Source organism: Scyliorhinus torazame, chromosome 1 (assembly GCF_047496885.1).
Source record: "Scyliorhinus torazame isolate Kashiwa2021f chromosome 1, sScyTor2.1, whole genome shotgun sequence".
Lineage (NCBI taxonomy): Eukaryota > Metazoa > Chordata > Chondrichthyes > Carcharhiniformes > Scyliorhinidae > Scyliorhinus > Scyliorhinus torazame.
Genome location: NC_092707.1, coordinates 383993153 through 384014412, shown reverse-complemented (window position 1 = coordinate 384014412; position 21260 = coordinate 383993153). Strand labels below are relative to the sequence as shown.

Here is a 21260-nt window from a genome sequence, read left to right as displayed (position 1 = left end):
TTATGTGTTATTTCTTTTGATCACATAAAGATATCTCAAAGTGAACCAGGGGGAAGAGTCCACGGGAGCTTTTGGGGGAGGGGAAGTTCAGTCCAGGAGAGTTGTGGGAGAAGGAAAGGTTCCGTCCATGTGTGTGGGCGGGGTTTAGACCATGAGAAAGAAATTGATTTCCCTCCTTAGCGCAGGGTGCTGTGGTGGGCGGTGGATGCTGAGGTCAGTTCACCCAGCATAGATTGTGACTGCGGCCTGGTGCTTTTTCTATTGGCTCAGTTGCAAATCACTTATTCTAAATGAAAGCAGAGGTTAAAAAAAAAGAATTTACTTCATTTGGCCGACCCAGAAATTGATGCTTTAAATAACAAAGTTACTGATCATATTTGCAATCAGCAATTTTGACACATCGAAGCATACATTTACTTCCAATTAACAAACACCCTGAAATCTTTCCTTCATTCAAATTTGGAAATGTCGGTGCTTTCATTATTATTTTGGTGGGGGTGCCGTACAAAGTGGGATTGCTTGCCTTGCAAAAGGGAAGTCATGTTGCAAATTAATCGGTTACATATTTACGGCCGAATGTTTTGCCATGCCGAACTGAAGGACAAAGGATAATTTGGAGCTCCGAAGCTGCAACTTAGCAAAACTATAACCAGAACAAATTGTGACTCAGTATCAATACAGATAAAGGTGCCGTGGGAGTCGCGCATCTGGTGAAGACAAGTACAGCATAATGAGCAAGGAACGGACAAGTTGGTTTGAAGATGTTGTGCCTCGTAGCTCTCTGCCTGTTTTTCTTCAGTTTTGTCCACTTCGCCACGTGCAGCGATTCTCCGCGGCGCACTGTTCCCAAGGAGGGAGTATTAGTGGATGCCTTCCACAACAGAAGCATCATCACCAATCACCAGTAAGTTGGTTGCAAACTCTTGCACAGCAATCATTTACTTCCTTCCCTGCTATTATGGGCCTATGTTACTGGTTTCCGTCTTGTGATATTTCTTCAGAGGTCCTTATTAAAACTGCTGTTATGCCACTAAGTTTGAGCGATACTGTTTCCCAATCATTATAGGTAGACATGGGGTCTGAGATCGCTGTAGAGGAGTTTCCATGTCTCTCAGTGGGGTAAAGCGAGAAGGCTGAGAAATACAGGAATGGAGGGAAGTATGCAAACTCTGAGCAGAAGGATTCTCCCCGAGAGCTCAGGGCTGGGATCTGACAGTGGGAGAAGAGTCTATGATCTGGTCACGTAAGTCCTGAGATCTGGGCACGTGGAGAAGACCCTTGGATATTGAGGGTAGATTGAGTTGAGGCGTCTGAGGCCTGGGAGCAGATTGAAAGGAGACATGATTTTTTGACTCCATTGCGGTTGAGATTGGAGGTGGATGGGAACTAACAATAGCCCTTGTGGTGATAGCATGGTTGTGCTGTAATTCACCAACTGACCACTAGGAGTCTCATTAGTATATAAGTGAATGTTACAGTCAGGTGACCTCAGACTGACTGAAGAGCTGGGAGAGAGTTTTTAAGAAATAAATTTAGAGTACCCAATTCATTTTTTCCAATTAATGGGCAATTTAGCGTGTTCAAACCAACTACCCTGCGCATCTTTGGGTTGTGGGGTGTTATGGGCCAGGGTTTAGATAACCCCAAAGTGGATCACCTGAAATGAAATGAAAATGAAATGAAAACCGCTTATTGTCACAAGTAGGCTTCAAATGAAGTTACTGTGAAAAGCCCCGAGTCGCCACATTCCGGCGCCTGTTAGGGGAGGCTGGTACGGGAACCAGCCTGTAGTACCTGACCCACAACTTTTAATAGGTTGTGGTATGGGGAGCACACGGCCCACTCTATAGGTGTGGTAAAGCAGAAATGGAAAAGTAATTTTTTAAAGCAAAACAATGTTTATTCTATGAACTCAAGTTAACCTTTTAAAACATACAGTGAACATCTTAGCAACCATCAATTCAAATACAACCCCCAAAGAATACAACCCTAAGTAAACCTTAATAACTTCCCAAACAACATCCAGAAGACAAAAGAAACACCTTTTAACAGAAGCACATCAGGTTTACATTCACTACTGAAAACATTTATAATTCTGAATTCACCAAACGATCAAGAGACAGTCTTTTCATGGCACAGAGATCAACAGTACACCTGGCTTCAGCTCCAACACTGAAAAATCGTAACCAAAAAAACAGACACACCCAAGCTTTTCTCAAAGTGGAACAAAAAAGCAGAGCCAGAGCTCAGCTCCACCCACACTCTGACATCAGTGCAGTAGCATGAGCATTCAAACATTTCTTAAAGTGACATTCTCATGACACCTCCCCCCAAGAAAAAAAAAAGAAACCATCAACTTCAAGATGGTTTCATTTTTCACCTTCTCACTATCCTTTAAGAAATGCACACAGTAAATATACTTTATCGTTTCAAAAAACAACACAGGCAAACAGGTATAATAATATAGTCCATTTTCTTTTTGTTCTACCTCCAACTAAATCTGCTTCCGTTCATCACATTTGTGACAAAGCATCGGCTGCCACGTTTTCTCGTCCTGCCACATGTACTATTTTTAAATGAAATGGCTATAACAATAAACTCCAGCGAAACAGCCTCGCATTGTTATTCCGGAATCGCTCCAAAAAATATACGGATTATGATCAGTATTTATAATAGTATCAGACGGATTGCTGGTCACATAAATGTGAAAATATTGCAAAGCCAGCACCAAACACAAAGTCTCCTTCTCAATCGTGGAATACTTTGTCTGGTGAGAATTCAATTTCTTTGAAAAATAACCAACAGGCCGCTCTAGCCCTTCGTCGTCGTCTTGTAGAAGCACCACACCTACGCCCACATCACTCGCATCAACAGCCACTTTGAATGGTTTGGTACAATTTGGGATGACTAACACAGGAGCAGTGGTTAACACAGCCTTCAGGCCATCAAATGCCTGTTGACACTCCGCTGTCCACTGGAATTTGTTACGCTTCTTGAGCAAGTCCGTCAGTGGAGCGACCACACTGCTAAAATCCGGTACAAACTTCTGGTAAAATCCACTCATACCAAGAAATCGCATTATTTCCCGTTGTGTCGAGGGTATGGGAAACTCCCCAAAACATTTGTTTTCACATCCCGTGGGACCATTCGACCCTGTCCGATTGTATGGCCAAGGAAAGTGACTTGGGCCTTTCCAAATTCACTTTTGGCTAGGTTTATCACCAAACCCACCTCCTAAAATCGATCGGATAACTCCACAAGATGTTTTAAATGTTCTTTCCATGTCTGGCTGAAAATTACCAGATCGTCGCTGTATACCGCACAATTGGGTAATCCTGAAACAGCTTTGTTAGTTAACCGTTGAAATGTGGCTGGGGCGTTTTTCATGCCAAATGGCAAAACTTTGAATTGCTATATACCATCAGGAGTCACAAAAGATGAAATCTCCGTCGCCCATTAGGATAAAGGTACCTGCCAGTAACCTTTAAGTAAATCCAGTTTGTAAATAAAAGCTGATTGTCCCACTTTCTCAATGCAATCCTCCAAACGTGGGATAGGATAAGAGTCCGTTCTTGTAACTGCATTAACCTTTCTATAGTCCACACACAACCGTTGGGTACCGTCTGGTTTAGGTACCATCACTATGGGTGAGCTCCATTGGCTGCAACCCACTTCAATTATGCCATTTTTAAGCATACGCTCAATCTCTTTGTTAACCTGTGCCAATTTTAAAGGGTTAAGTCTATATGGATGTTGTTTGATTGGACCAGCATTTCCACATCTACATCATGTATAGCCATTTTAGTATTTCCCAATTTATCTCCACAAACTTGCCCATGTGATATCAATAAATCTTTCAGGTCAGTCCGTTTTTCCTCTGAAAGGTAACTCAACAATTTATTCCAATTTTTAAGAACATCCTCATTTTCCAATTAAATTTGAGGTATGTCAAATTCCAAGTCATCTGGATTTGATTCGTCACTTTGAGTTAGAATCATTAAAACCTCCTCCTTTTTCTCTCCTTCCCTTTCAAAGTACCTTTTTTAAAAAAAAAATGTTTTAATAAGGTTTTCATAAAATATCATAAAAATGAAAAAGAAACCCAACAGGGATAAGTACAAAACATGGTCTAGAAAAGCAACCCCCCCTCCCCCTGTACATAAATAATAAATTAACATTAACACCCCGACTTAACACAACTGGTATGTACACCCCCCGGACCCTCCAGTGTAAATAACAAAAGCAGAAATAAAGTAACCCCCCCCCCCGAGTTGCTGCTGCCATTGACCAATGTCTACCGTTCTGCCAGGAAGTCTAAGAATGGTTGCCACCGCCTGAAGAACCCTTGTACCGACCCTCTCAAGGCGAATTTCACCCCCTCCAATTTAATGAACCCTGCCATATCGCTGATCCAGGATTCCACGCTTGGGGGCCTCGCAACCTTCCACTGAAGAAGAATCCTTCGCCGGGCTACCAGGGACGCAAAGGCCAGAATACCGGCCTCTTTCGACTCCTGCACTCCCGGCTCCTCTGCCACCCCAAATATTGCGAGCCCCCAGCCCGGTTTGACCCTGGATCCTACCACCCTCGACACCGTCCTTGCTACGCCCTTCCAAAATTCCTCCAGCGCTGGGCATGCCCAGAACATATGGGTGTGATTTGCTGGGCTCCCTGAGCACCTAACACACCTGTCCTCACCCCAAAAAACTGGCTCATCCTTGTCCCGGTCATGTGTGCCCTGTGCAGCACCTTAAACTGTATGAGGATGAGCCTCGCGCACGATTAGGAAGAGTTCACCCTCCCTAGGGCATCTGCCCACGTCCCTTCCTCAATCTCCTCTCCCAACTCCTCCTCCCACTTACCTTTTACCTCCACCACCGAGGCCTCCTCCTCCTCCTGCATCACCTGGTAAGTTTCCGAGATCTTCCCCACTCTCCCCCCCCCCCCCTCCCGAGAGCACCCTGTCCTGTACTGTGCGTGGCAGCAGCCGCGGGAATTCCACCACCTGCCGCCTGGCAAATGCCCTCACCTGTAAGTACCAGAAGGTGTTCCCGGGGGGAGCCCGTACTTCTCCTCCAGCTCACCCAGGCTCGCGAACTTCCCGTCCACAAACAGGTCCCCCAACTTTCGTATCCCTGCCCTGTGCCACCCGCGAACCCTCCACCTGCTCTCCCTGGGGCGAACCGGTGGTTCCTCCGTATTGGGGTTCACGCCGAGGCCCCAACTTCCCCCCATGCCGCCTCCACTGCCCCCAGATTTTGAGGGTAGCCGCCACCACCGGGCTCGTGATATACCTCTTTGGAGGGAGCGGCAGTGGCGCCGTTGCCAGCACCCCCAGACTCATACCCACACAAGATGCCATCTCCAGCCTCTTCCATGCAGCCCCCTCCCCATTCATCACCCACCTGCGCACCATCGTCGCATTGGCGGCCCAGTAGTACCCACAGAGGTTGTCAGCGCCAGTACCCCTCTATCTCTACTCCGCTCCAGGAACACCCTTCTCACCCTCTGAGTCCCTCGCGCCCACACAAACCCCATTATACTCCTGTTAACCCGCCTAAAAAAAGCCTTCGGGATAAACACGGGGAGGCACTGGAACAGGAACAAAAGCCTTGGGAGCACCGTCATTTTGATTGACTGCACCCTACCCGCCAGGGACAGCGGCAACGCGTCCCACCTCTTGAACTCCTCCTCCATTTGCTCCACCAGCCTTGTGAAATTAAGCCTATGCAGGGCCCCCCAGCTCCTGGCCACCTGGACCCCCAAATACCTGAAGCTCCTCTCTGCCCTTTTTAGTGGGAGCTCGCCAATCCCCCTCTCCTGGTCCCCTGAGTGAACCACGAACAGCTCGCTCTTCCCCATGTTGAGCTTGTACCCCGAAAAGTCCCCGAATTCCCTAAGAATCCTCATTACCTCTGGCATTCCTCCCACCGGGTCCGCCACATACAGCAGCAGGTCGTCCGCATAAAGCGACACCCTATGCTCCTCCCCACCCCGCACCAACCCCCTCCAGTTCCTCGACTCTCCCAGTGCCATAGCCAGGGGTTCAATCGCCAGTGCGAAGAGCAGGGGGGACAGGGGATACCCTTGCCTCGTCCGTCGGTGCAACCGAAAGTACCCGGACCTCCTCCTGTTTGTGGCCACACTCGCCATCGGGACCTCATACACCAGCCTAACCCACCTGACAAACCCCTCCCCAAACCCAAACCTCTTCAGCACCTCCCACAGGTACCCCCACTCTACCCTATCGAAGGCTTTCTCAGCGTCCATCGCCACCACAATCTCCACCTCCCCTCCCTCGCCAGCATCATGATAACGTTCAAAAGCCTCCGCACATTCGCGTTCAACTGCCTCCCCTTCACGAACCCCGTCTGGTCTTCATGGATGATCTGTGGCACACAATCCTCAATCCTCATGGCTAAGACCTTCGCCAGCACCTTGGCATTTACATTTAGCAACAAAATTGGTCTGTAAGACCCACACTGCAGGGGATCCTAGTCCCACTTCAGAATTAAGGAGATCAGTGCCCAGGACATCGTCGGGGGCAAAGCCCCCCCCCTCCCTTGCCTCATTAAAGGTCCTGACTAGAAACGGGCCCAACAGGTCCATATATTTTTTATAGAAATCGACCAGGAAACTATCCGGCCCCGGTGCCTTCCCGCCTGCATACTCCCTATCCCTTTGGTCAGCTCCTCCAGCCCAATCGGGGCCCCCAATCCCGCCACCAGTCCCTCTTCCACCTTTGGAAACCTCAATTGGTCCAGGAAGCGGCCCATCCCTCCCTCCTCCCGTGGGGGCTCAGATCGGTACAATTGCTCGTAAAAGTCCCTGAAGACCCCATTGATGCCAACGAACCGATGGAACCTCACCAGCACCCCCCACGGAGGCTCATTAGCCTTGGGCCTCCTCGCCAGCACTCTATGGGCCCCTTCCAGCTCCAGGTGCCCCTGGAAGGACCCCACTCCCATCAGCGAGTTCAACATGGTGACCACATAGGCCCCCACATCCGGCCCCTCCAGCCCCTCCGGAAGGCCCAGAATCTGCAGATTCTTCCGCCTCGACCGATTCTCCATCTCCTCGAACCACTCCTGCCATTTCTTGTGGAGCGCCTCCACCTTTACCGCCAGGCCCAAGATCTCGTCCTCGTTGTCGGAGATCTTTTGTCGAGCCTCTCGGATCGCCATCCCCTGGGCCGTCTGTGTCTCCAGCAGTTTATCAATAGAAGCCTTCATCGGCTCTAGCAGGTCCGCTTTAATCTCTCTGAAGCAGCGCTGGATACCCTCCTGCTGCTCCTCCGCCCACTGCATCCACGCTGCCTGGTCTCCGCCCTCCGCCATTTTGTTCTTCTTTCCTCGCACCTTCTTCGAGTCGACCACCACCTTTTTAGTTGCCCAGCTCCTAGTAGAAGCCATATACTGTCGGGGAGCTGTTATAATCTCCTTCCCAAACCGGGAAACGTTGAAAAAGTGCCGTTGGGGGCCCTGAAAAGAGCCCAAAAGTCTGTTTTTGCGGGAGCCGCCGAATGTGCAACTTAGCTCCGCATAGCCGCAACCGGAAGTCTCAAAGTACCTTTTAAGCATATTCACATGCACTGGGTGAGTCTTCCTTCCATCTGGCGTTATTACCACATAATTCATCTCACTTAATTTCCTTTTAAACTGATAGGGTCCACAAAATCTTGCTTTTAAAGGTTCACCTACCACTGGTAACAATACTAAAACTTTATTTCCTCAGGCAAAATTACAAACTTTGGATTTCTTTGTCTGCTACCCGTTTCATCACATTTTGTGCAACTTTTAAATGTTGTCTAGCCAATTCATTGCTCTATTTAATCGTTCCCTAAAATTTGACACATAATCCAATAACTTAATTTCCGATTTCTCACTCACCAATTTTTCCTTAATCAATTTAAGTGGTCCTCTTACCTCATGACCAAAAATTAGTTCAAAAGGACTGAAATTGGGTGACTCATTAGGTGCATCCCTAATTGCAAATAGTACGAATGGAATTCCTTTATCCCAATCCTCTGGATAATCTTGACAATAAGCCCTCAACATTGTCTTTAATGTCTGATGCCATCTTTCTAACGCTCCCTGCGATTATGGATGGTACGCAGTTGATTTAAATTGTTTTATTCCTAAGCTGTCCATAACTTCTTTGAATAACCTTGAGGTACAATTTGATCCTTGATCCGATTGTATTTCTGTGGGTGGTCCATATCTAGTAAAGAATTTAAGTAACTCCTCCACAATCTTTTTAGCTGTAATATTATTTACTGGAATGGCCTCTGGAAACCTAGTAGACACATATATTATAGTCAAAAGATATTCATTCCCACTTTTTGTTTTAGGAAGCGGTCCTACGCAATCAATTAGGACCCTTGTAAAAGGTTCTTCAAATGCTGGAATGGATATTAAGCTCGCTGGTTTTATCACTGCTTGAGGTTTCACTATCACTTGACTTGTGTGACATGATGGACAAAAGCTAACTACATCTTTATGTAGTCCAAGCCAATAAAAATGTTTTTGTATGTTAGCTTGAGTTTTCCTTATTCCCAAATGACCTCCCACTGGTACCTCATGTGCAACTCGCAACACCTCCTTTCTATACCCTATCGGCAATAATACTTGATGAACTTCTGCCCACTTTTCATCCACCTGCATATGTAAAGGTCTCAATTTTCTCATCAAGACATCACTTTTACAGGAATAACACTCTGGTATACACTCAGGTTCCTCTTCCGTATATGCTTTCTGATACATTCATTTTATTTCTATATCTTTCTGTTGTAACTCCGCCAATTTTCCTGAACTAAAAATATCCACCTCATCCTCCACCATCTGATCAAAAATCGTTTCTGATAATTGCACTTCCACTTCGTCTTCACTCTTTGATTTCTCCTCTTGTCTTAACCTGTGATTTTGCGATCTTGTTATTACACAATCCGGAAAAATCCCAGGATATTCGTCCTTCAACACTTCAGTTGTCTGATTTTCCACTGGCTAATCAACCACAGTAGACATCACTCCCACCTGCGATCCAGTTATATCATTACCCAAGATCAACTGTATTCCTGGACTAGGTAGTTTCTCTATTACTCCTTCTACCACTTCACCACTCTTCACTGGACTTTCCAACCTTACCTTATATAATGGAACACTACTCCTCTCACCATGAATTCCACATATTACCACCTTTTCTGGCAACATTCTTCCCAAACTACATAACCCCTCATCTCTTATCATTAAAGATTGACTAGCTCCTTATCTCTTAAAATTGAGACTTCATTACCTGCTCCTCCTGATACACATGAGTAAACTTGATCCTTTCAAACTCCATGTATGTTTGACCAAATTATTTCCTTAAATTTTTAAACCTTTGTCTGTAGGCTTCAGGCACTAGTTCATATGCACCTAAGATGGATTGTTTCACCTTCTAATACGTCCCAGATACCTCCTCCGGTAGTAATGCAAACACTTCACTAGCCCTACCTACCAGCTTTGTTTGAATCAGTAATACCCACATGTCCTGTGGCCATTTCATTTGTTTAGCTACCTTCTCAAATGAAATGAAAAAGGCTTCCAGCTCCTTCTCGTCAAACCTTGGCAAAGCTTCGACATAATAAAATAGATCCCCACCAAGCCTTCGACTATGACGCTCTTTCTCACTATCCTCATCACTATCATCCAACTGTACGTTTCCCTTTACGTCTGCCAATTTTAACTGACTGTCATGTTTCATGGCCATTTTCTGAAGTTCAAACTCTCTCTCTTTATCTTTTTCCCTGATCTGTATCTCACTTTCTCTTTCTTTTTGTTCTGCTAGGGCTATTCTTTCTTTTCTTCTTTCTTTTCTCTCTCTTTCTTTTTCCTCTCTATCTCTTTCGTATTCAAGCCACTTTAATTCTTTCTCATGTTCCATTTGTTTAAGTTGTAACTGAATTTTTGCCATTTCCAATTACTCAAACTGTATCTCAGGCAACTTTAAATGCTTAGCCGCCACCATAATTACCTCACCTTTTCGCATTTTGTCAGATAATGTTAACTGCAATGTTTTTGCCAAATCTAACAGTCTGCTTTTAGTCTCTGTCCGTAAGGTACTGCGTGTTACCATCGCCACCCCCAAAAACCTCAGAGCCTCTGAAAGAGCCATTGCCCACAACACACTCCCTACTTAGACTAAAAGGCCACACCTGAAAAGCAACCACAATATGCTCACCCCTCACTGTCTTTAAGTTCACTGAGCCAATCCAATAGATAGACTTTTATCCCCCTCGAGCCCCCAATTTGTTATGGGCCAGGGTTTAGAGAATCCCAAAGTGTATCATGGAGTTCACCTGACCCACAACTTTTACTAGATTGTGGTATGGGGAGCACACAGCCCACTCTACAGGTGTGGTACAGCAGAAATGGAAAAGTATTTTTTAAAGCAAAACAATGTTTATTCTATGAACTCAAGTTCACCTTTTTAAAACATACAGTGGACATCTTAGCAACCATAATTCAAATACAACCCCCAAAGAATACAACACTAAGTAATCCTTAATAACTTCCCAAACAACACCCAGAAGACAAAAGGAACACCTTTTAACAGAAGCACATCAGGTTTACATTCACTACTGAAAACATTTATAATTCTGAATTCACCAAATGATCAAGAGATAGTCTTTTCATGGCAGAGAGATCAACAGTACACCTGCTTTGTCTGGCTTCAGCTGCAACACTGAAAGAACGAAACCAAAAAAACACAAACACACCCAAGCTTTTCTCAAAGTGAAACTAAAAAGCAGAGCCAGAGCTCAGCTCCACCCACACTCTGACATCACTGCAGTAACATGAGCAGACAAACATTTCTTAAAGTGACATTCTCATGCAGGGGGCAAAACCCACGCAAACACGGGGAGAATGTGCAAACTCCACAGGGACATTGACACAGAGCCGGGATCGAACCTGGGACCTCGGCGCCGTGAGACAGCAGTGCTAACCCATTGCGCCACTATCCTGCCCCTGGAAGAGAGAGGTTGCTTATGCATGTTCATACTGTTATTCATCTATTGTTTTGTATATCGTTGACCCACGGTAAATGTTAATAAATCGTTTATAGCTTTAGCACCAAGTTCTTGTAATATAAATCAGGCCATCTGACAAGGGCATTACAGTCCCGTGGCCAGTATGCTGCTTCGCTGGCTCCCCCAGCCTCCCAGCCATTTCTGCAGGATGTAAGGGCAGCAGGCCCACCCGTCTGAACGCTGGTAGCCAGCACGCAGGGCTCTTTAAGGGCCACTTAGGGCCAATGAAAGGAGGCCGACTGAGATTTTCTAGTTGGAGAGATGGCACCTCCATTTTGAAGTGCTGTCTCCTCTCACTTTCCAATGCCAACTGCTGGTCCTTTCAGGCTGGAAGGCCTCTGACGGGCTGTCCAGTTTCTAGACCCTACCGGCCATTCTTAATTGAATGGCGAGCCCACCTTCTACCAATGAATTGGCTACCCTCGGGCAAAATCACAATGTGTGACCAAATTTCCAGCCAGTTGGCAGGGGTTCAGAGCCCCGTCGGGAAAATTCTGTCCATGGAGTCTGGAAGTGAGATCAGGATGGGTGCGGGATCATGGCTTCTTCCTTGATGGATTGGCAAGAAAGAGCTCATTCATTTACTCAGCAGCTTATGGGTCACTTAACCAAGTGTGCCTAAATTAAATTCATGTGATCAGAATCGGATTAAACTTGAGACAGTTTGGGACATGCATCAGGCATCAAACCAAATTGACGTCTCGAGGCAAAAATCTCATCAACACTGTGCCTTCATAAGAATTTGTCTGGTCCCTCGACGTGTCTTTATCAGGATGCTGAAACCTGGTTTTCCTACAGCAAGGAAAGCATAGCTTGAATATCCAAATGCTAACTTGCACCAAGTCCCGTTCGCCCATTATCGCTGTGCTCCGCTGATCTACATTACCATTTTTAGCCATCCGTAATTGCCTTGAACTGAGTGGCTTGCTAGGCCATTTCAGAGGGCAGTTAAGAGTCAACCATTTGCTGGAGATCTGGAGTCACATGTAGGCCAGACCGGGTAAGGACGGCAGATTTCCTTCCCTAAAGGACATTAGTGAACCAGATGGGTTTTTATGACAATTGACAAAGGTTGCCTGTGTTTGAGATGCAAACCCAGGTCCTCAGCAGCATTACCTTGGTTCTCCAGATAACTGGTCCAGTGATAATACCGTGACACCACCACCACCTTCCCCTCTAAGTTCCAATCCTTGTTCTCAAATATTTCACTCCCTCACTATCTCCAGTAATCTCCTCCAGTCCTTCAACTCTCCAACATCCCTGCACTCTCCAATTGTGGTCTCTTGTGCATGATCCCCATCTTTAAACCCTCCATCATTGGAGACCCTCCACCATTGGCGGCCCTATCTTCAGCTGCCTGGGCCCAAAGCTCTGGGATTCCCTGGCTAACTTTCTCCAACCCTCTACTTTTCCTTCCTCCTCTAAGACACTCCCTCAAGTCTTTGATCACCAGCCATAATATTTATTTATGCTGCTTAGTGGATGGTGATGCTCCGGTAAAGCACCCTGGCCATTTTACTACATTCAAGATGCTAGATAAATGCAAGTTGTTATTATTGGCCTCAGCACAGCTAGGCTGCGGGTCGGGGTGGAGTGAAAGGAAGATTTTTCACCGATCGGATAATGTGGAGATGAACCCAGCTGTCAGATGCCCCCACACACTTGCCAGTGTTCATCGCCTGGCTCCACATCATGACTTCTGGCTTCACACCGTGAAAGGGTGAGGGACCAGACGTCTGCTGATGCACTGGAACAAAATCTCGCAGGAGGAGTCTGTGATATCTGGGTAAAGGGATTAGGGGTGGAGTGGGGAGCGTGTGCGATAAATGGAAGATTGTGTAGGTTAGATTCCCTTTCTGACCATACGTAAAAGATTCTGCAATGCTTACAATTTTCTATTCAATATAAAATCATATTTGTCTCTCAGCCACCTCGAGGAAGAGTTGAAACACCACCTTGGAGAGCTTGACTTGAATGAAATATCCGAACAGGAGCTGGAATTCTACTATTTCACGTGAGTCAGATACACCTGCACCTTTACTGGAGAATTTTGTATAGGTTCCAATATTTTCCCCTCCACGTACATCACTAAGTCTGATTGTCTGGTTGTTATCACTGTTGTTTGGGGGGAGCTGACTGCGTTTAAATTGGCAGAAGTGTTTCCTGCATTACAACTGGATCTCCAATTCAAAAGTACTTCCCTGGCTGTCCAGCATCTTGGGATATCCTGAGATTGTGACACTATATAAATTTCTTGAATACCACTGTTGAGTGCACTGAATTACGTTTGTGATCTGCAAAAGTAAAATCTTATAAAGTCAAATAAATTACATTTGTTAAATGAGCATTTATAATATATAACAGTCTGATGCTAACACCAACTTCACATTAATGAATTCTTCACTGTTGTAAGTTCTCCCGGGGCTGAACACAATGATCAGGGGCAGAGAAAGACTTGAGGCCAGGAGAGAGGGCATTCAGCAATTCACCACTACCTCAGCATGGCCACGGCAGCTCGAGAAGTTCTTTAACCTCACTGAGGATATTCAAAAGATATTCTGCCTCATATTCTGGAGTCAAGAATCATCTGAACGGCATCAGGAGCAGCCCACAACCCACAGCTCTGTTGTAGTAAAAGTGATTGTGGCCTTTTTGATATAGCCTCCTCTGAGACAACACCAGGAGATCTGGCAGGGATTGGTCAACTCTTTGATTCACATGTGCTCACATGAAAGTTGGCAGGGAGCAAGATTGGAGTTTTCCTAACATGCAGCATTCCCAAAATGCTATCGGGTGCGTGGCCGGAATTCTCAGGATGGCCAGAAAGAAGGGGGCTTCGATGGAACTGCTCCCGCCTGACATCGAACTTAGCTCAATTTTAACGCCCTCCCCCCAATCCACGACTGCACCGTTTCCCATGTGTACATCTAAACAAAATACCACAGATGCTGAACATCTAAAATAAAAACGGGGGAAATAATCTGGAGTAAATGCAGGAAAAGCTCAGCAGATCTGGCAGCAACTTTGGAGAGAAACAGAGTTAACGCTTCGAGTCCGTATGATTGTTCTTCAGAGCTGAGAACTTCTCAGTTCTTCTGAGGAAGAGTAATATTGAACCCGAAACATTAACTCTGTTTCTTTCTCCACAGATGGTGCCGGAGCTGCTGAGTTTGTCCAGACTTTGTGTACATTTACAATTTCTGGTAATGCTGCATGATGATTATCAGCGGAAAAGGATATCACCCAGTACTCATTCAAATGCTCTGTAACCACCAGTAACTTATTAGGCGAATGAATACATGGTTTCTAGAGAGTACAGATGTTTCTCATATCTTGGGCGGGATTCTCCGACCCCACGCCGGGTCGGAGAATCGCCGGGGGCTGGCGTGAATCCCGCCCCCGCCGTGCCCCGAAGTCTCCGCCACCAGAGATTCGGCGGGGACGGGAATCGCGCCACGTCGGTCGGCAGGGGCGGGAATAGCACCGCGCCGGTCGGCTGGCCCACCCCCGCCAATTCTCCGGCCCGCGATGGGCCGAAGTCCCGCTGCTGGAATGCCTGTCCCGCCAGAGTGGATTAAACCACCTTTTGAACGGCGGGACAAGGTGGCGCGGGCAGGCTCGGGGCCCTGGGGGTGCCCCCACGGTGGCCTGGCCCGCGATCGGGGCCCACCGATCCGCGGGCGGGCCTGTGCCATGGGGGCACTCTTTTTCTTCCGCCTTCGCCATGGTCTTCACTATGGCAGAGACGGAAGAGACCCCCTTCCCCTGCGCATGTGCGGGGATGACATCATCAGCCGCTGACGCTCCCGCGCATGCGTCGCCCGATGAAGACCTTTCCGTCCCGGCTGGTGTGGCACCAAAGGCCTTTCCCGCCAGCCAGCGGAGCGCAAACCACTCCGGCGCGGGCCTAGCCCCTCAAGGTGAGGGCTTGGCCCCTAAAGGTATGGAGACTTCAGCACCTTTGGGGCGGTCCGAAGCCGGAGCGGTTCCCGCCACTCCATTACGCCGGAACCCCCCGCCCCGTCGGGTAGGGGAGAATCCCGCCCCTGAAGGCTCTCCTGTACATTGTGCTGGGAGACAGGGTTGATGGAACAAATTCTTGAGACCTCCTCTGTCGCTGCCACTCAATGCACTCTGCAGAACAGTGATCTATGAGCACAATACACCACAAAACTAGTTAAAGTGTCAATTTGAACGTTTGGACAGCTGACCAGTTATTTCACAGCTCCGGCCATATTGAAGTGGTACATGGGAGGTTCCAATGCAGCCTTTCCATTACTTGGGCTAGCTCAGTTGGCTGCATGGCTGGTTTGTGATGTGGAGCGACGCCAACAACCTGAGTTCAATTCCTGTACCTGCTGAGGTTAGTCATGGAGACCCCGTCCCATCATCTTAGCCTTGTCCCTCAGGTTAAATCACCACCAGTCGTCTCTCAAAGGGGAGGGCAACCTATGGTCCTTTGGTGACATTTACATTTTTACTTGGATGAACACTTTTAGTTTCCGCCTTCCTTTTCTCACATAAATTACACACTCCAGTGGAACCCATATTGTGTAATTTATACAGAGCAAATGACTATTGGGCTATCATTCTTACAGGAACTTTCTAAATTTGTGGTTTTCAAACTTTTTTCCCGGGACTCACTTTTGCCAATCGGTCGACCTTCAGGACCCATGCCTGCCAACCTTTGCAACCCATGCAGACCGACCTTAGCAACACATGCCACATATGAAAGGGGAGCCTGCTTGGTCCTCACGATCTCACTTGAATCAGGTTTACAGAAGGAGAGGGCTATGCACATATTGGTGCAGGCTTCAGCGAGTTCCTTTGTGCCGTATTCATCTTTATTAAAACGGAAAATCCAACCTCGCACATCTAGGTCGTCGTGAAGGGCAATAGCAACAAAGTGCTTGTTTTACTCAGCACTGGATACTTCTGGGAGATGCTACACCAGAATGCTAAAAGTCTCATGGGCTTTTGCCATGTTTTTAATGTGGTATTACAGGTCAGCTACAGCAGCATATTCTTTTAATTTGGAGTCAGTTCTTTTTGTTTATTTTATAAATTTTAGAGTATCTGATTATTTTTTTCCAATTAAGGGGCAATTTATTGTGGCCAATCCACCTAACCTGCACATCTTTGGGTTGTGGGGGTGAAACCCACTCAGACATGGGGAGAATGTGCAAACTCCACACAGACAGTGACCCGGGGCCTGGATCGAACCCGGGTCCTCAGCGACGTAGGCAGCAGTGCTAACCACTGCGCCACCGTGCTGCCCCAATTTGGAGTCAGTTCTAAGTTAATGACTGACTCTGGGGTCTCAACCTCAAAAGGAATTTTTCATCCACTACTTCTCTTTCAAAATCTGAAACTTTTCCTCTCATTCGCCAGTACTTCATGTAACACACATGGGCTTGGCATCCTGATTCTTCTTTGTAGGCTGCTAACCAGAGGCCCTGGAGCTCTACAAAGATAACACCAGCACTGCTCTGTCCTGCCCTGAGCCACCCTTTCCAAGAGATTCTGTTGTGAGATCCTGCCCAAGAGGTAAACTGGCTATTTGAGTCTCTGGCCCTCTCTTACTTTGAAGAAACCCACTCACCTTCACAGTTCACTTGACTTCCTTGCCACCAGCCGGAAAATGGAAGCAACACTTTTCCGTGATTTGGTGCCAAAAACACGTACCTCAGGGCAGCACGTGGGTAAGTGGTTATCCATGCTGTCTCACGCCGCCGAGGTCCCAGGTTCGATCCCGGCTCTGGGTCACTGTCCGTGTGGAGTTTGCACATTCTCCCCGTGTTTGCGTGGGTTTCGCCTCCACAACCCAAAGATGTGCAGAGTAGGTGGATTGGCCACGCTAAATTGCCACTTAATTGGGCAAAATAATTGGGTATTCTAAATTTATATTAAAAGAAAACACGTACCTGGGGGGTACTTGACATCTAGTGTGCATGCAGGTTGCGTGATCTGCTCTTTGCTGATACTTCTGGCTTGATGACTGCACACAGCCTAATTTATTTACATTTAAAAGGCGGCAGTGGCTGTCATTCTCGATGTAACACACGGTAATGGCTGTTGGGTCCTTCTCCCATGATCGGGACCACTGCGGGAACGGCACGACCAATCATTCTGTAACCCTCCCCACACCTGCCCACAACCCACCCGTGGGTTGCGATCCGCACTTCCCTGTTCTAAGTGACCATCTTAGCTCTTTGTTTTTAACCCAATCAGAGGAAACTGAACGAAACAGTAAGAAAGGTATTTGATAAGGTAGGCTGATGGAGAAAGTGAAGTCTCATGGAGTCCAGGGTGTACTAGCTAGATGGATAAAGAACTGGCTGGGCAACAGGAGACAGAGAGTAGTGGTGGAAGGGAGTTTCTCTAAATGGAGAACTGTGACCAGTGGTGTTCCACAGGGATCCGTGCTCGGACCACTGTTGTTTGTGATATACATAAATGATCTGGAGGAAGGTATAGGTGGTCTGATTAGCAAGTTTGCAGATGACACTAAGATTGGTGGAGTAGCAGATAGTGAAGGGGACTGTCAGAGAATACAGCAGAATATAGATAAATTGGAAATTTGGGCGGAGAAATGGCAGCTGGAGTACTGAGAGATCTGGGTGTTCAGGTCCATTATACCCTGAAGTTGGCTGCACAGGTCGATAGAGTGGTCAAGAAGGCATACAGCATGCTTGCCTTCATCGGAAGGGGTATTGAGTACAAGAGTTGGCAGGTCATGTTACAGTTGTATAGGACTTTGGTTCGGCCACATTTGGAATACTGCGTACAGTTCTGGTCGCCACATTATCAAAAGGATGTGGATGCTTTGGAGAAGGGGCAGAGGAGGTTCACCAGGATGTTGCCTGGTATTGAGGGCGCTAGCTATGAAGAGAGGTTGAGTAGATTAGGATTATTTTCATTAGAAAGACGGAGGTTGAGGGGGGACCTCATTGAGGTCTACAAAATCATGAGAGGTATAGACAGGGTGGATAGCAAGAAGCTTTTTCCCAGAGTGGGGGACTCAATTACTAGGGGTCACGAGTTCAAGGTGAGAGGGGAAAAGTTTAAGGGAGATATGAGTGGAAAGTTCTTTACGCAGAGGGTGGTGGGTGCCTGGAACGCATTGCCGGCGGAGGTGGTAGAGGCGGGCACGATAGCGTCATTTAAGATGTAACTCGACAGATACATGAATGGGCAGGGAGCAGAGGGATACAGATCCTGAGAAAATAGGTGACAGTTTTAGATAGAGGATCTGGATCGGCGCAGACTGGGAGGGCCGAAGGGCCTGTTCCTGTGCTGTAATTTTTCTTTGTTCTTTGTATAATTCCGCTGCTTCTCTGTATATACACTTCCCCTATTTTTATTCTCCCACCCCTTGGCTTTTTAATTATGTAGTGTTTTTTGGTATTTCTTTTTGGTTTCTCTGTGTGTATATCTGTAAATATACCATGTATAAGACCCAATAAAAACATTCTTTAAAAAAAAGGTATAATTTCCATGCACTGGGGGCAGTTCCATACTACCAACAAAAATACAATTCCAGAATTTTACCCATCAATATTGGAATGGCTTGTGAGCGGAATAAACGGAGAGTGTCACACGAATAGAGCAGGACAAATGGACTGACTGGATTGCTTTACAGAATGCCAGCATGAACCTAATCAGATAAATGACCTCCGTGTAGAAGTGACATTTTATTACAGCATTTTGCCATTGAGGCTTAACAGATTATATTAATAAGAAGTCCGTCGCACTAAGAGGATTTCAATGAATTTATATTTTCTCTCAACTAGGACAAGCCTATTATCTATTAATTCCTTATAATTGATCTAAGAATCCCTGAACTGTTGTCAGTAAAGTTGACATTGGTTCCATTTAAATCTAGCCTGCTGTGTCACAGTTGATTTTGTGTGTTTGAGTAATTATTGATAGTAGGAGGGAGATGAACTATACTCCAGGCACTCAGATTCCATGGCCTGATTTACCAGCCTTTTCTGTTTTCATCAGTCAACTCTGTTCAGCATGAGCACATTAATTCCCAGAATGATGATAAGCCAACTCGTCGCATTTTGGCTGGAGCTACTTAACAGTTCAATGAACACAAAGTGACTTGCGACTCCCTTAATGCTGCAGTGGAAATATATACTCTGCTTAATGTGGCAGTGGGCCCCAGGAATACCCCAGCTTCACCACTTGACTCGGGTCTAGTTAGCTACTGTGGTGAATGGAACTGCTGTTAATTCACCAGTGCACTGTGATATCATGTTACTGCTGTATCGTGTTACGCTATGTGTTTAACTCTGTGGGCTCCACCTATGGGCCATTGTACGACTTCACCCACAGGGGGATATGCCGGGGCATGTACGGGCTCGCCCATGGCTCCACCCCTTACAGGAAGTATAAAGGCAGCTGACCTGCGGGGCCGCATTCATTGTTGTACCGGTCACAGGCAGGCTCAGTTGTAAGCTGATTAAAACCACGGTTTACTTCTCAACGTGTCTCTCAGTGAATTGATGGTCGCATCAGCTTCCTCAGTCAAAATGGTGGTAGAGCGGTTATGATTCTCTTGTGTTTGGGCAGGGTTGGAAATACAGCCAATACCCACTTCTGCTTTGTTTCACACACCACCCCGACATGGACACATATTACCCCTCCTTCATTGTTACGGAGTCAAACTACCCAAACTGTCAATTTGGGTGTATGTTTGCCACATTGACTGCAGCAGTTCAAGAAGATGGGCTCATCACCACCTTCCCAAGAGCAACCAGCGGTGGACAATAATTGCCGGCCTTGTCAGCAATCCCTAAGTACTAATAATATTTGTACATATTTGACTGAATCAATAATCTAAACATATTTTAGTTGAAAACATTTAGAGATAGAAGTATATAATGGACTGTATACTATTACTTTTTTCTGGCCAGCATCTCCTCCAAAACCACGTTTCGCCTCCAGGCAAAAGACCCCAACTCAGCCCTTTACATGTCATAGATTATCATAGAATTTACAGTGCAGAAGGAGGCCACCCGGGCCATCCAGTCTGCACCGGCTCTTGGAAAGAGCACCCTACCCAAGGTCAACACCTCCACCCTATCCCCACAACCCAGCAACCCCACCCAACACTAAGGGCAATTTTGGACACTAAGGTCAATTTATCATGGCCAATCCACCTAACCTGCACATCTTTGGACTGTGGGTGGAAACCGGAGCACCCGGAGGAAACCCACGCACACACGGGGAGGATGTGCAGACTCCGCATAGACAGTGACCCAAGCCGGAATCGAACCTGGGACCCTGGAGCTGTGAAGCAATCGTGCTATCCACAAGGCTACCGTGCTGCTTCGCGTTTTTAAATTTAGCTTTCTGGTTAGCAACCATCTCTTCCCACCAAAAAAAAAAAATCTTTCCCATTGCTAACTTATTTCTTTGTGTCATCTTCCATCTGCAGATAGTATGATTCCTAAATAGAGGGCGGCACGGTTGCACAGTGGTTAGCACAGTTGTTTCACAGCTCCAGGGTCCCAGGTTCGATTCCCAGCTTGGGTCACTGTCTGTGCGGAGTCTGCACGTTCCCCCCGTGTCTGCGTGGGTTTCCTCCGGGTGCTCCGGTTTCCTCCCACAAGTCCCGAAAGACGGGCTGTTAGGTAATTTGGACATTCTGAATTCTCCCACTGTGTACCCGAACAGGTGCCGGAGTGTGGCAACTAGGGGTTTTCCACAGTAGCTTCATTGCAGTGTTAATGTGAGCCTACTTGTGACAATAAAGATTATTAGAATTCATGCACCTGCTCCAGTTCTCTCCCTTCTGTGGATATCTGAGTATTTCACGTTGATTTTTGATATGCTTTATTCCTGGAAGTGTGCACTAGTATAACAAGATGCCAAAATCACTCGCATCCCCACGGTAATACCTCACCATCCTGACTTGAAAATATATTGCTGTTCCTTCGCTGTCGCTGGGTCAAATCCTGGAATTCCCTTCCTAACAGCGCCACATGGGCTGCAGCGATCCGAGAAGGCAGCTCATCACCACCTTCTCAAGGGCAATTAGGAATGGGCAATGGATGCTGACCCAGCCATCGAGGCCCAAATCCCATGAATTAATTTTTTAAAATGTACCTTGAACACAACCATAGAAAGAGCCTCAAATCTGTGACCGACCACCAGAAGAATAAAAACAAATTTAAATATT

The 21260-nt window shown here is 46.7% G+C and overlaps 1 protein-coding gene across 2 annotated transcripts in view; it reads left to right on the top strand.

The window, feature by feature from the left end:
• The first annotated feature begins 600 nt into the window (after nt 1–600).
• The window catches only part of LOC140409136 (multiple coagulation factor deficiency protein 2 homolog), a 38692-nt gene continuing 18032 nt past the window's right edge, over nt 601–21260 (top strand). Inside the window, exons 1-2 of one of the 2 annotated variants that reach the window (XM_072497342.1) lie at nt 601–904; nt 12996–13082. In XM_072497342.1, coding sequence (XP_072353443.1) covers nt 762–904; nt 12996–13082 — 230 coding nt within the window. In that variant the 5' untranslated portion in view covers nt 601–761. The remainder of the gene's footprint in view (nt 905–12995; nt 13083–21260) is intronic. The other variant, XM_072497428.1, reaches the window with a different exon arrangement.